General features: G+C 40.8%; 1 protein-coding gene across 2 annotated transcripts in view; it reads left to right on the top strand.

Annotated features, from left to right (window-relative positions):
* APBA2 (amyloid beta precursor protein binding family A member 2) overlaps positions 1–15,183 on the top strand; it is a 284,025-nt gene that overhangs the window by 150,672 nt on the left and 118,170 nt on the right. For both annotated transcript variants that reach the window (XM_075208107.1, XM_075208106.1), the window contains exon 3: positions 6,503–6,583. In XM_075208107.1, coding sequence (XP_075064208.1) covers positions 6,503–6,583 — 81 coding nt within the window. The remainder of the gene's footprint in view (positions 1–6,502; positions 6,584–15,183) is intronic.

Below are 15,183 nucleotides of genomic sequence, written 5' to 3'. Positions count from 1 at the left end.
TATATAGCAATATTACATATACTAATAATAGACAAATGTTTCTTTTTTATTGTGATTATTATGTTTTTAGACTCCTGCCTTTTAGTCGTGCATAATGTAAAGTCAGTCACAGTGGCGATGCACCTTTTCATACTTTTCTCAAATTTGAGTGTGCAAATTAAATCCCAACTTTTTATTTCAGATTCACTATAAGCTCGGCCACCATTAACACAATAATAAAAAAAACTCCAAGTCACAGAACACGTGCAAATTTATGTACAAACAGTGAGCACTCTGGAAAGCCAACACATCTATCACTTACAAAATACATCAATTTTGGCAAGAGGTACTCCGGGAAATCGGGGGGAGATGGGCCATCACAGTTTCTGTCCAATTACAGCAGGGGGCAGGGCCACGATGACGCGCGATTCCCATCATAAGCCCCAACCACTTTAATATAGAGGTGTTTAGTAACCAGAAGGTTGCCCTGCTATCCCGCGAGTCCGGGAGGACTCCCAGAAATTCAGGAGTCTCCCGGAAATTCCGGGAGAGTAGGCAACTATGGTACATCTGTGTTCCATACTGTCTCAAGTAGGTGCAATTATGTCAAGTATGGGCAGACATGGCAGCTTGGCAGAAATGCTCACATATTGCCTGGTTTTAAGTTAGGAGCAAAGCACAGAAAAGGAGCAAATTTGCACCTTGGCAAAACCATGTTGCATTAGAGGGGGAGTTAAATTAAGGGTGTGCACCGGCCACTTTTAGTGTTTTGGGTTTTGGGTTCTGATTAGCTTGAGGTTTTGGGTTCTGATTTGTTTTGCCAAAACACCTGACGAAAGGTTTTGGTTCTGATTTATTTTTAAAAAAGCATAAAAAGGGTTAAAATCAAGTTTTTTGTTTATTTTTCACTCCTACGCTATTATTAACCTCAATAACATTCAATACCAATCATTTCCACTAATTTCCAGTCTATTCGGAACACCTCACACCTCACAATATTGATTTTAGGTACAATATTTGATTTTTGGGTACAGTAGCAACAGTGAACGTATTTTGAAATAGCAGTACCTATTTTTTGGTACAGCAGCAACAGTGAACGTAGTTTGGAATTGCAGTACCTATTTTTTGGTACAGCAGCAACAGTGAATGTAGCTTAATATCTGATAAGCATCTATGTGGACTGCGTAGTGGAGTGGCCCCGGTACCCAATTTGGTACCGTGGCCACAATATATCACCCTCAACTGGTCTGAATTCCACTGCACATATGGCTGCTCCTACATCCTCTGCAGCATATAGAGGGTGTAGTTCGAGCGCGTCACTACCTCTTGTTTTTGACGACCATGGTACAGAGCATTCATCATTGAGATCCCATCAAGTATGTCAAAGACAGACAGCGTCAAAGTGTTATTTGTTGACTTTGTGAACAAAAAAACTGTCCCTGTTGCAAATATTCGTGCAATGAAGAGTGACTTTTTCATTTAAAGGCTCAAGCTTTCAAGTGTAGTGTTTATAACATCATTACACCAACAGGTAAAAATACTTTTAATTGGGATAATGGAGCCACAAAGGAAATTGCACATATGTAATGCCCCCACAATGTTACTGGCGTTGTCTGACACCACAAATCCCCAGGAGAGTCTAAGTGGGTTAAGCCACTGAGAGATTATTTCCCTCAGTTTCTGGACTGATGCACCACTGGACTCAGCAAGGACAGAGCACTGGACTGATGCACCACTGGACTCAGCAATGACTTTTTTGATTTTTTTTAAAGGATTTTTGTAGAATTTTTCTTTTTTTTTCTTTTTATGGAAGAATTTTTAATACTTTTAAAATAAATATGCACTTAGCAGAACAAAGCTCAGGAAAAAAGCACCGCTGGACTCAGCAAGGACAGAGCACTGGCCAAAGCACCACTGGACTCAGCAGGACAGAGCACAGGACAAAAGCACCACTGGACTCAGCAGGACAGAGCACTGGCAAAAGCACCACTGGACTCAGCAGGACAGAGCACAGCACAGCACAGCACGAGAAATATCAGGACAGAGGACCACCTAACACACCCTCCCTCTTCCCTGATCAATGCCCGAGTGAAGATGGCGGCGGCAAGTGGGGAATTTAAAGGTTCCGGGTATCGCGAGATCCGACAGCGGGATTATGACTCAGAGCCTCGTTTTACGTTTCGGAATCAGCGGGAATACCCGGACAGTGCTCGGATCTGACTCGGATCCGCACTGTTCGGGGGGCTCGGATTCCAGGAATCCGAGTCCGCTCATCCTTAAGTTAAATATGGTAAATATAAAATGCAGGGACAGATTTATAGTTGGGATACGGCATGTCATAGATCAACTTTAATTTCAGTGTAAAAATAAAGCTATCAAGTATTTGTGTGCTGCATGAAAAAACAGACAGTATTTTCCTTGCGTGCAAAAAAAATAAGTCAATTTGTTTTCCTTGCATTGAAACATGGTTTGTCCAGGTGCAAAGTTGCTCTTTTCTTTGATTTGTTCCTAACTCAAAATCAGGCCCATACTGTGCATATTGAATAGCCCAGACTACAGCGTCGCTTAGACGAAAGCGAGTGGAACTGTAGCTAAAGTGCCACCTAAAAAAATATAGATCTTTTTGTTCTTGACATCTCTTCCGTAAAAGCTTCATAGGGAAATTTTGGCAAGGGGAATTTAATATATGCATTGTTAGAGGAGGAAATTACTGGGTAGTTAATTCAGAATAGACCATCAATCAGAACTGGCTGAGCAATATTAGACACAGATGAATTTGTAAGTATTTCATTTTTTACCATGTTTTTCCTGCCCTTCAAATTATGCCACCTGGAAAAGCAGCCTGTCCCATTAAGAGGCCACCAGTGTGGTTACACTTTTATGCCTCCAAGAAATGAATCAGCTGTATTTTAAACCGCTGTTAAATTGCTGTAGGCCAAAATATTGCTGTGACATTTATAAAGGAATTTTCTAAAACCAGTATAATATTAAGGACTATTATTACAATAGTGTCTCTCATTCAGGAAAGGTCAACACTTAATCGAATAGATATACTTCTCTCCTGATATTTCTAAAAGCCAAAAGGGACACAGTGTTAATGTCTAAAAATGCAGCCCCCACAGTACAAATGCTGATTTGTAAAGTCATGCGCCTAGTTCATGTTTCAGCTGAGTTTATGTGAAGAGCAAGAAGTACACGTCACATGGCAGCTCTCATAAGCTTTTCCATGTTCTGATGGGAGAGGTTGGGTGGATGGGTGGCTTTCATAACTAGGTACACTTGTGTGCCTCATTTTATTGAGGGTGCATTTAGGAGGCATTTCCTGGGTTGGGATCAGGCACAGATGCTTTTGCCCCAGCACAAGGACTTATTTTGTACACATCCTTGGAGGTAGCAGGAAACATGTCATAGTCTATATTTTCTATAGGAATCCTGTTGCACCTTCCAGGGACACTTTATATAGGAAAGTACAATTCTACTGTATCAATGTAACAAAAACATTACATGTTTCTGCATAACTGATTTTAATATGAGAGGAACCTCCATTCTGCTTCTGGGCTAAATAAAATATATTTCATCAGTAGGCTCCAATGGAACAGTTCCCATACTAGCTTTATAAATATATGTAATGTCAGAATACTTGCTTGGCTTTCTCATGAAGAAAACATATGTGAAGTCAGGAGTATATTTTTGGCAATGAGAAAAATATCTCTACATTTGTAAAACTTAATTTATATTATATCGTACTTGCCAACTCTCCCGGAATATCCGGGAGACTCCCGAAATCTGGGTCAGTCTCCCAGACTCCCGGGAGAAAGGGCAATTATCCCGATTCCCGACCGCCTGTGGAAAAGTAAATGGAGGGGGCGGAGCTTATTGGCATCATGGTTGAAAAGGGTGGTGACAGCATTGGGGGTGGGGCTAACCACACAATTCTTTGAGCCCCGCCCCCACACACACACCTGCCCCCCCGGTCCTCCCATAACACAAGCTGCCAATGTTGGCAACTATGTATTATATTATTCTGTTTCTCTGAGGATCAGTTTCAGTTTTAGCTCAGTTTCCTATAGATTATACTATAACTAAAAAGCTGTAATTCTTCATTGTGCTGTACATTGCAGTTGAGTAGATTTAAAAACACTTGCCATAACTTTTTTACTTAATTCCTATAAGGTATGAGCTGTGTCTTTGTTTTTAATGTGTAGTGCTAAATGAGTGATGTCACTACACAATATTTATAACTGATGACAATATAATCTACTGTACATTATCCCACTGAAAGTAATACCTACAGTATTTTATTGTCCTCTTAACATCATTGTTCATAATATTATTATTATTATTATTATTATTATTATTATTATTATGTGTTATTATTATTCACCAGGGCTGCCAAGAGGAAGATCCAGAGATTTTGGCTGAATTTTCTACCATGTTTTCTGGCAATGTGTGCATGCAATGTCCGCGCACCACATCGCCAACAGTTGAATTCCTCCCATTATATATTAAAATGCTACATATAAATTGTTCCTCTTGCGCTCCTTCAGAATTGGGGAAGGGATTAAGGGATGCAGCCTGTTAAATCCCTTGGGGGTACCTACTAAATTCCCACAGGTATAAGACAAAAAAATCGGGATAAGGCGCAAATTGGGTGGTGTAAGAAATAACAGGTATCCAAGTGCCAATATGCATACAAGTATTACAATATATACAGATGGGAACAGCAAATTGCTGCAGTGTTCAAACAAAATGATAATAGTCACAGTAAAATGTGAACTGCAAGTATCAATGCTACAGTCATTTTCACAGAAGCATTTCAATGGTGTTCATATTGGTCATCAGGGGTCTCCTCCTATGTCTTTCCAAGTTTCTCACTGAGCAATCACACATATAGAGGGGAGAGAAGAAAAGACATCGGTGCCCCGATAGTGTAATACTTAAAGAATTGTTTAATGAACAAAGGATAAAATACACTTACATTTCGTAAGTGTAAACATGCACATCAAAGTATCTTTAGGTTCACATAAATATCCTCCGCTCGTGGTCCGTATCGCAGTCAAACTCCGTACAACTTCCGGGTTTGGTTGTCCCGGTAACAAATCTCAGCTCTCATTGGTACCCTACGCGCTTCGTCATTAAGACTTCGTCAGGGGTGATATATATTAAATTATGTATATATATATATATATATATATATATATATATATATATATATATATATATATATATATATTAAAATGCTGTTGCTCTCACCTACCTGTTACTTCAGCTTTCACAACCTGGTACTGGATTTTTGTATGGATCCTGGAATGTTGGGACATGTTTGGAAAATGTACATGAAATATGGAAAATAATTAGTGAACACAGTACACAGCACAGATCATGCAGTATATAATTATAACAAGCAAAATATGTGTAATAAAAATAATCACAGATATCTATATGTTTGGAAATGGTCAGATAATGAAACACAATTGTAAGTGTATAAGAGAAATGGCTCTGCAACCCCATACAAAGATAAATACACAATAAAAGTTAAGAGGCGCTCAAAAACCCTTAAACATAAATTCAATAATGACGAGGGAAAATTACATAAAATTTTATACTCCAAGCTAATTTATTCACAAAGTAACAATATGGGGATGATTCAATTGCCCGTGGCATGCAGACATTGTACGTTCACATTGCTGGCAATTACAGCTGGAATCTCCGCCACTAGGTGTCCTGTGGACGTTCCTTAGATACCTCAAACAGACACATCATAAGTCCCCCCAGAGAAATCACAACCCCCCTGAAACATTATAAGCCCCCCCAGCAGATACATCATAACCCCGCCTCCTCCCACAACCCCAGCCCAGCACACTTACCTAAGCTGAGCTGGAACCCCTCCTCCTTGTTCTCATTGCTGCTAGGACAATGTGTGATGTCACACACTGTCTGGGGACTGGGAGCTGCTGACAGCTGTCAGCTCGCTTCTTCCCCCTTAATATTTCCCGCACCTCCAATTTGCGGGTAAATAACAAATTACTGGACTGCGGAGCCCCCCAGGCAGGCCAGGCCCCAGTAATTTGTACCCGCTCCCCACCCCTCTAGGAGTCCCTGTTTCTCACTCTCACACCACTGCAAAATACATGCATGCAAATTATAGTGTTATCAAGCATTTTCTTTGCAATATTCCCGTCTGGCTTTTGTCCATGGTAAAATCCCTGTTGAATGTTCCCTGTTAGCCATATATACAGTAATATGCCTAGAACCATGCTCTGTATAGTTTATTGTTCTCTGTTGAAGGTGACTATTTTAAATGCAACATTACTATAATTATGTCCAGTGATGTCATTATGGAACTTATAGCTATGGTGTATGCTGGCTTTGAGTCTGCAACTCGGTTTCATGTACACCCACCAAGAATCACAATGTTTAAATTATTTTCAAATATTGGTAACTACTTGATATTACAGTTCTACTGATTGGATTGCCTTTGCTTCGTGTGTGTAATGAAGTGTTTAAATATTTATTTGTCTAGGTGTGTAACAGTGTGGAGCAGCCCAGGAAACAACAGCGCTCTGACCTGAATGGACCAATTGATAACAACAATGTTCCAGAGGTAAGCAGTTCTGTAAGACAAAGCTTCACACACTGACTTACAAATAGTGATTTACAAGACCTATTATGACATACAGGAAATGTTCTTCTTATATCTCCATCTATAGGGATAGATCATCACTGTTCATAACACTGCTAGTTTATTTCATGTGTTCTCTGTCAATAAAGGATGCACTGAGTCACAATGTGAATTTTGGCTTCTAGGTCAAAAACATTTTTGTTTATACTGTACATAACACTGCAGACACAGAATGTAAGCCTTTATCTTAACCAGAGCCGGATTACGGCTATGGGGGGGGCTAGGGCACTTAAGACAGGGGTACCCCTATGGTCTAAAATTAAGAGCATAGTGTCATCATTCACAAGAGATAAATAGTTACAAGTAGGTGGTTAATATATAAAAAAAAAAGAAAAAGTAAACTTAGTGTGCATTATATTATATGTATATAAATATAGATTCTGTGATAAGCACGGCAAACAGATGATGCTCACACAGTTTTGCTGAACGACTTTGCTACACTTCATTCAGGGATGTCAGAACGTCTCAACCAGCAAGAGGTGTAATTCCCATATAATTACATGACTTGTTAGCAGAGAAAGTAAAGTAAACCATACAGAGCCGGATTTACACCTCATGGAGCCCTAGGCAAGATATCGGTTTGGGCCCCCCCCTTCACACACACAGTGGCCCCTCACACACATACACACACACACATAATACACGCACGCAGTGGCCCCTCACACACACACACACACACACACACACACACATAATACACGCACGCAGTGGCCCCTCACACACATAAAACACGCATGCAGTGGCCCCTCACACACACACACACATAATACACGCACGCAGTGGCCCCTTACACACACACATAATAAACGCACGCAGTGGCCCCTCACACACATAATACACGCATGCAGTGGCCCCTCACACACACACATAATACACGCACGAAGTGGCCCCTCACACACACACATAATACACACACGCAGTGGTCCCTCACACACACATAAAACACGCATGCAGTGGTCCCTCACACACACACATAATACACGCACGCAGTGGCCCCTCACACACACATATAATACACGCACGCAGTGGCCCCTCACACACATAATACACGCACGCAGTGGCCCCTCACACACACACACACACACACACTATACTACCCTACCCCTCCCCCAACTTACCTTTTTCCATCTAGGAGCTGTGCAGTCTTCATCCCCCTTCACACATGGGACGGCACCTGTGATGTGGTGCACGTCCCATGTGACACACAGCAGGCCACACAGAGGATGGAGGGAGGAGACCAGCCACCACACTAGCCCCGTGTGGCCCCTCCCCCGACTCACGGCACCCAACCCACCCTCCCCCGACTTGCGGGGCCGTTTTTTTATAGTTTTTTTTTCTCAATTTGCTCTTGTCCCCCCCTAGCTGGGCCCCCCGAGAGCCGCTAGGCCCTAGTCAGGTGCCTAGGTTGCCTAGTGGTAAATCCGGCCCTGAAACCATACCATGATGAGATTGTACAGTGATGCCTCTTTATACCACCCCTTTATAACACCAGTATTGCAGGTATTTTCTCAGTACAAAAGTGCATTCAAATATTACAGTGCACACTCTATAACCCCAGAGTAATGCACAGGCCAAAACTACTGTTATAGTGATGGTGGCATTATAAAGAGGGTGGCAAATAATGGAATGAATACTTTATTAACGTACGTTTGTGCAGAGACTACCTGATGCTAAGCGAGGGTGGTGTTGTAAAGAGGCAGCACTACAATTACATTGTATGTTATGTACTACAATAGAAAGAACAGCGAGTTCCATGTCCAAATACTGCAAACAATATGTCAGTTTGATGTCAGCAGAAAGTTATGACAGATGCTGTCAAGTAAAGAACAAGGGGAGATTTGTCCAATTAAAGTAGTGCCAATCACTCCATGCACCAAAAGCTGTATTATATCAATTCATGATGTGTATCTGACATGTTTTCTTTGTTTGCAACACATTCCAAAGCTGTATGTTCTGTGTATGCCTATAATATACTACATAGCTACAATTAACCAGATACAATCTGTGGCTGATGTTGCAAACTGTGGGTTTGGACTAGAGATGGTCACTGACCCCCGTGTTTTGGTTTTGTTTTTGTTTTTGGATCTGGATTACCATTGTGTTTTGGTTTTGGTTTTGCAAAACCGCTATTGCGTGTTTTGGTTTTGGTTTTGTTTTGCTATTTTGTTGGAAAATCAATGTTTTTGGGCATAAAGTAACCAAATCTAGTGCTCCACCTGTTTCTTGGATAAGTAAGGTAATTCTAAAGCTAATAAATTAGGAAGAAAACAGTTTAATCCCCGTAACGCCATCCTTAATTCTGCACACGAACCTGATTGTCTTCCTCTCCATCTTAGCCTATTGGCAATGCAGCTTTCGTCTTTGGGTGTATATTACACCCTACACTTCTAGTTAAATATCTAAAGAAATGGACAAAGGCAGTTTAGTTTCTGTCTCTATAGCCCCCCCCCCTCCACTTGTAGTTGAATAGAAAAAAAGCAGCCTGGATAGACTGAAGAATTAAAATATAAAAAAAAATGGACAAAGGCAGTTTTGTATCTGTCTGCATCAGCCCCCCCCCCCCCCATCCACTTGTAGTAAAATAGAACAAAAGCAGCCTGCATAGACTGTAGAACTAGAAATTCGAATATACAAAGAAATGGACAAATGCAGTTTGGTATCTGTCTGCATCAACCCCCCCCCTCATCCACTTGTAGTAAAATAGAACAAAGGCCACCTGCATAGACTGTAGAACTAGAAATTCGAATATACAAAGAAATGGACAAAGGCAGTTTGGTATCTGTCTGCATCAGCCCCCCCTCCATCCACTTGTAGTAAAATAGAACAGAAGCAACCTGCATAGACTGTAGAACTAGAAATTTGAATATACAAAGAAACGGACAAAGGCAGTTTGGTATTTGTCTGCATCAGCCCCCCCCCCCCCCCCAATCCACTTGTAGTAAAATAGAACAAAAGCAGCCTGCATAGACTGTAGAACTAGAAATTAGAATATACAAAGAAATGGACAAAGGCAGTTTGGTATCTGTCAGCATCAGCCCCCCTTCCCCATCCCATCCACTTGTAGTAAAATAGAGCAAAAGCAGCCTGCATAGACTGTAGAACTAGAAATTTGAATATACAAAGAAATGGACAAAAGCAGTTTGGTATCTGTCTGCATCAGATCCCCTCTCCACTAGGAGTAAAATAGTAATCTATTCAGCCGTTATATAATCTAGAAATTAAATAGAAATTGAGAAAGGCAATTTGGTATCTGTCTGCATCATAATCATCAACACCCTCATTAGCGCCCTCGTCGCCTACACAAATCTCCCCCTCATCCTCTTCTAATTCCAAAGTGGCATCCTCAATTTGTATATCACCGGCTACACTCGGGTTGTTCAGGCACACATGAGCAGAACTGCTGAAAGGGCCCCTCTTTATGGGTACACTAACAGAATGCTCAGGATTAGACATCCCACTGTTGGATGGACTCTCCACAGGGATTGGTGTAATTTCTGATTCAGAGCAAACATTATCCTCTAATGCCTTACTGTTATCTTGCAGCTCGGCTTTGATGCGTAACAGTAGCCGTAAGCACCACTTGTAGGCTCGGTAACATTTTTGGATCTGCCACTAATAGAAAAAGGCAAAGGCCTCATTCTCTCTTTGCTACTGCGTGTGTAGAATGGCATGTTGGCAATTTTTTTTTTATCGGCACTTAACTTTTCCTCAGTTACACTTCGTTTTCGCTTCAACACAGTAAAAAAAATTTTGGTGTGTGTTTTTTGGGATGATTTCAAAAGACAGTGTAGTTTGACATCGCCTTTCCCAGATGACGTACTGGGAACACTACCATCAGGACTGGTGACAGAACCTGGTTCCTCATTTTGCTCATATGTGGACTGCTTTGAATCCATTCTGAGCCCAAAGCACTTGTAGTGCTACAAATTGTTTTTGACACTGCTGCAATATAGTACTTTTTTCACAGCCAGATAAATTTCTGCAAAAGAATGGGGGACACCCCAAAAGCAAATAGAAGTGCTAAATGTATTGTTTTTACAGTGCTGCAATATAGTACTTTTTTCACAGCCAGATAAATTTCTGCTAAATAATGGGGGACACCCCAATAGCACTTGGAGTGCCAGAAACTGAACAAAAAAGCCCTCCTCTCTTCTCCTCATACTGCTGTAACAATCTGGTATTAAGCTTTCAATGCTGCTTAATACAATAAATCACTGTCCCTGCGCTGATATAGCCAGTGTGACCTAACCCTGCTCTCTTCCTGTCAAATGGCGATGGATAGCTGTGGAGGCTGGTATTTATGCTTTTTAAATCTTGCGAGATCCGAGCTCAGAAAAACGAATACGTCACGATGACGTTTTGCCTCGATTAGAAACCGAATGGGCGGGAGAGTACCGAGCCTGCTCGGCTCGGTATTCGGATACCCTAAATACCCTAATTGGACCAACAGTGCTGCTAGGGGTTAACCCTGTCTTGCCTTGGTTGCAGAGTTTAATAGATAAACAGTCTTCATCAATGGGTCCCCCACAGGTCACAGGCAGATATGTGATTATGGCAATAACACTTGAAGATACAAGACATACTCTTTGCAACCTTTACGCCCCAAACATTTTCAGCAGAACCCTATTCCTTGATATAAGTGATAAGCTATAATCCCATTATCTATCAACTGACAATAGCTACCCCAGTACTATACAGAAAAGTCTCACCCAATGCCCAAGGTCGTCAAAAACAAAGTAGGCATTCAATATGTCACCAATTACAGGTTTCAGGTATCTGTAGGTTAAGACAGCCAATAGATTTAGAATATACATAATTATCTTCATCAAATAATTATTTATCGCACATTGATTATTTACTCATCTCTAACACATTAACTAGCAGAACCCAAGAAACTCAGACTGAACCTGTAGGCCTCTCACATCACACCCCTATATGGTTTTTAATTGAAGGAACCGTTACAATAGGTGGACACAGACAATGGGGATTCTCCACCAGTTTAACAAACTCTAAACAATTTAGAGATATCATGGTAGCAGCCTGAGCCCATTATACTATAAGCATCTTAGAACACACTACTGACCCAATTCTATATTGCAGTCAGATAAGCAACGCTCAGGGGCAAAATGATGTCTTTTGCAGTATTGTTTAAATGGACCGGTCTGAGGCGTACTGATCAGCACAAGCGGAACTTACACACCGCCTTCCTAAACATGAGAAAAACAACCACAAATTGGCCAAAATTATATAAATAAGGGGACATTTCAATATTATAAATTCGGAAATAAAGCAGGGCGAATGCTCTCTAGTCTAATAAAAGTAGATAGGACATAAAGAAAAGACATTGTAGCTATACTACAAACTTTCTAGGAAAATCTTTATATATTAGACAAAATAAACTATGAGGCCAAAAACAAATTTTGGGACATTAAACTTCCACATATTTTCAAACAACAAATGGACATGTTTACACAACCATTCTCTGAACTAGAAATCGGTAAGGTGATTAAAGGACTGAAGTACTTTAAATCTCCAGGGCCAGATGGGATGAGTAATGAATTCTACAAACTCTTCCAACCTCCAATTACAGAATCATTAACACATTTTGTCAATACATTCTTAGTTAAAGGCAAACTTTCGCTTCACTTTAATAATGATTTGCTTAAAATAGCACATACCCCACAAATGTTCCCTAAATATAGTCCTGGGCGACAGAGCGTGGGTTACTATCAACAACAAATACAATAGAACCTATCAATTAGAGATGGACGGGCTCGGTTTCCTTGAAACCGAACCCACCCGAACTTCGGGGATCCGAGTACCGGTACTCTCGCGCCTATTCGGATTCCAAAACGAGGCAAAACGCCATTGTGACGTCGTCGGATCTCGGTTTTTGCAAGTTTTAGAATCAATAAATACCCACCTCCACGGTGATCTAGCGCCATTTGAGAGAGGGGCAGAGAAGGGTTATGTCACAGTATAGAGCAGGAATAGAGCAGTATAGAGCAGGCATTTTTCTAAATTTGCACTACAAAGTGTTTGGGGTGTCATATACCCCCTTCTAAAAAAGCTGAATTGTCTGAGTGCTGAACTCGTAATATAGCACAATATTTTTCTGAATTTGCACTACAAAGTGTTTGGGGTGTCATATACCCCCCTTCTAAAAATAGCTGTATTTTGTGAGTGCTGAAATTCTAATATAGCACTGTATTGTTTTTTTTGGGGGGGGGGGCTAACAGGGATTAAACTGTATTTTTCTGAATTTGCACTACAAAGTGTAGAGTCTAATATACACCCAAAGACGAGTGTTCCATTGCTAACAGTCAATGATGAAGAGAAAGACAAGCAGACTTGTCTGTAGAATTTGCAGGCCAGTTACATTGAATAAACAGACACATAGGGGGATAAGGAGAAGTGGGAGACAGAAAATTAATCATCTTCCTCTTAATCAGGACTTTCAATGGTGTTATAGTCTCTTAGTAGGCTGTGAATCAGCCTGCGACAGTCCTGGGTGGTCATCTTCTCCCTTTTCAAGATGAGGCGATTCCTAGCAAGCCAAATAGCGTCTGTAAAGCAGTTCATTAGGCTCCAGGCCGTCTGGATTTCTCCAATGATGTGAATCCCAGGAAATAATCCATAAAATACTGAATTGTATGAAAGGCAAGTTCTGGGCACACTGTCCTTATGTTCATGTTCCAAGACATCCAACAGTGCCTGTGCAAAAAAAATGCTGTACTGTTTCCCTTCTGGTGATGCAGAAGGGGCAGTGGACATATCGGCACAGGTTCCGGGAGTGCATGAATGTCCTGAGAGGCAGACATCCCTGGATAGCCATCCATGCAATGTCTTTGTGTCTAGTAGTCAGCATCTTAGAGGCCACATTCTCCCACACGTGTTTTGTTGTGTTTGTAATCAGCACTTTACATGAAAGGTACCTAACTAGATTATAATTTTGTGGGAATTGGGGCTGATTCGAAGCTCACTGATGAACTGGCTTTTTGCTAGGAATTTCAATGGCTCTTTTTAGTGCATTGTCTGGCACCCTGTATTGGTGTGTGTCTGATAAAAGCACGCATCCCTGGGGGGGGTCAGCGCTCGTTGCCATGTATTAGCTGTAGAATTACCTCACTTATCCAAGAAACAGGTGGAGCGATCGTTGCCATGTATTAGCTGTAGAATTACCTCACTTATCCAAGAAACAGGTGGAGCGATCCTTGCCATGTACTAACTGTAGAATTGCCTCACTTATCCAGGAAACAGGTGGAGCGATCCAATGAACCATAACTGATTTCATGATCCAAAGAAAATTCCATCTTTTCCCATTTTTCTTTTCTGCCACTACTGTGTGTCAATGTGTCCTAGATATGGTAGGAACTGCCGTGTGTTTGAGTCATTGCTCTGTCACTTACCATCCAGCCAGTTCGCTGCAGTATTTGGCTGAAAGTGTATGAAAAGCATATTGTGACCTGTGAGATGGTAAAAATTGAATGGAAATCACTGGAATTTAGTGTTAGTGAGGTTAATAATAATGTAGGTACAAAATAATAACGAAATTATGTGATTTTACCCCAAAAAATGAAATTTAATAAAAAATAGCTAACCAAAACCAAAACCAAAACCCGCAAAGGTGGTTTTGGCAAAACCAAAACCCGAAGCTAATCCAGATCCAAAATAAAACCAAAACCAAAACACGGGGGAAAGTGAGCCTCTCTACTATCAATGCAGTAAATATATCACTTTTTTGGGTAATTCTGACTATCCTCCTTCTTTAGAAAAGTCAACTTTTTTTTTCCTGGAAAGTCACAGGCATTACTGAAATTAGAGCTGTATTTAACCCGGAAGGCACCATGTACAGCTTCCAGCATTTCACAGAGAAATATGAACTTCCAAACTATGCTCTACTGTATGCTCTACAGTATGCTCTTTTTTTCCAAGTGTACTTACTCACAAATTGGAGGTAGCTATTTTGTGGGATAAACCATGTCTCAGCGTATATTGTTTCAGCCCCTGAAAAAACAGCCAGTATTTAACTTATGTGCACAATAATAAACTAATTTACACGCCTTGCATTGTAACATGGTGTTGTCTAGAAAACTTAAGTAAAAAAACTTACTCCAAAAATTTGTAAGTTCCTTAATGATCAGGCCCATTGTTATTACCATGCTTAGGAATCAGCCTTCAACCAGCTTTGGCTACAAACACACTAGTTTTAAAATTCTCAATTGAAAATGTGTTTCTATGTCAAGTTAAGTGCATGTTCATGGCTATAAAAATAAAAGTGATTCATGCTTACAAACTATAAAGGTCAAGTGACAAGTGCAGGTGGGGTGTGGCACTGCAAATCACTGAATTTTGCCTCTCCTTACCTCGCTGTTGATGCCATTCGTGGCAAATCGTGTCATTGAGGCCCCCGCCACTTGACTAAAAGAGGACGGGAACCAGAAGAACTAAATAAAATTTATGAGTCTTCCAAACATTCCTGGATAGTAGACAAGTATGAAATGATTGTACCAAATGATACA

Source organism: Mixophyes fleayi, chromosome 4 (genome assembly GCF_038048845.1).
Source record: "Mixophyes fleayi isolate aMixFle1 chromosome 4, aMixFle1.hap1, whole genome shotgun sequence".
NCBI classification, from domain to species: domain Eukaryota; kingdom Metazoa; phylum Chordata; class Amphibia; order Anura; family Limnodynastidae; genus Mixophyes; species Mixophyes fleayi.
The sequence above is the reverse complement of the archived record's forward strand: the minus strand, read 5'-3'. Positions and strand labels throughout refer to the sequence as shown.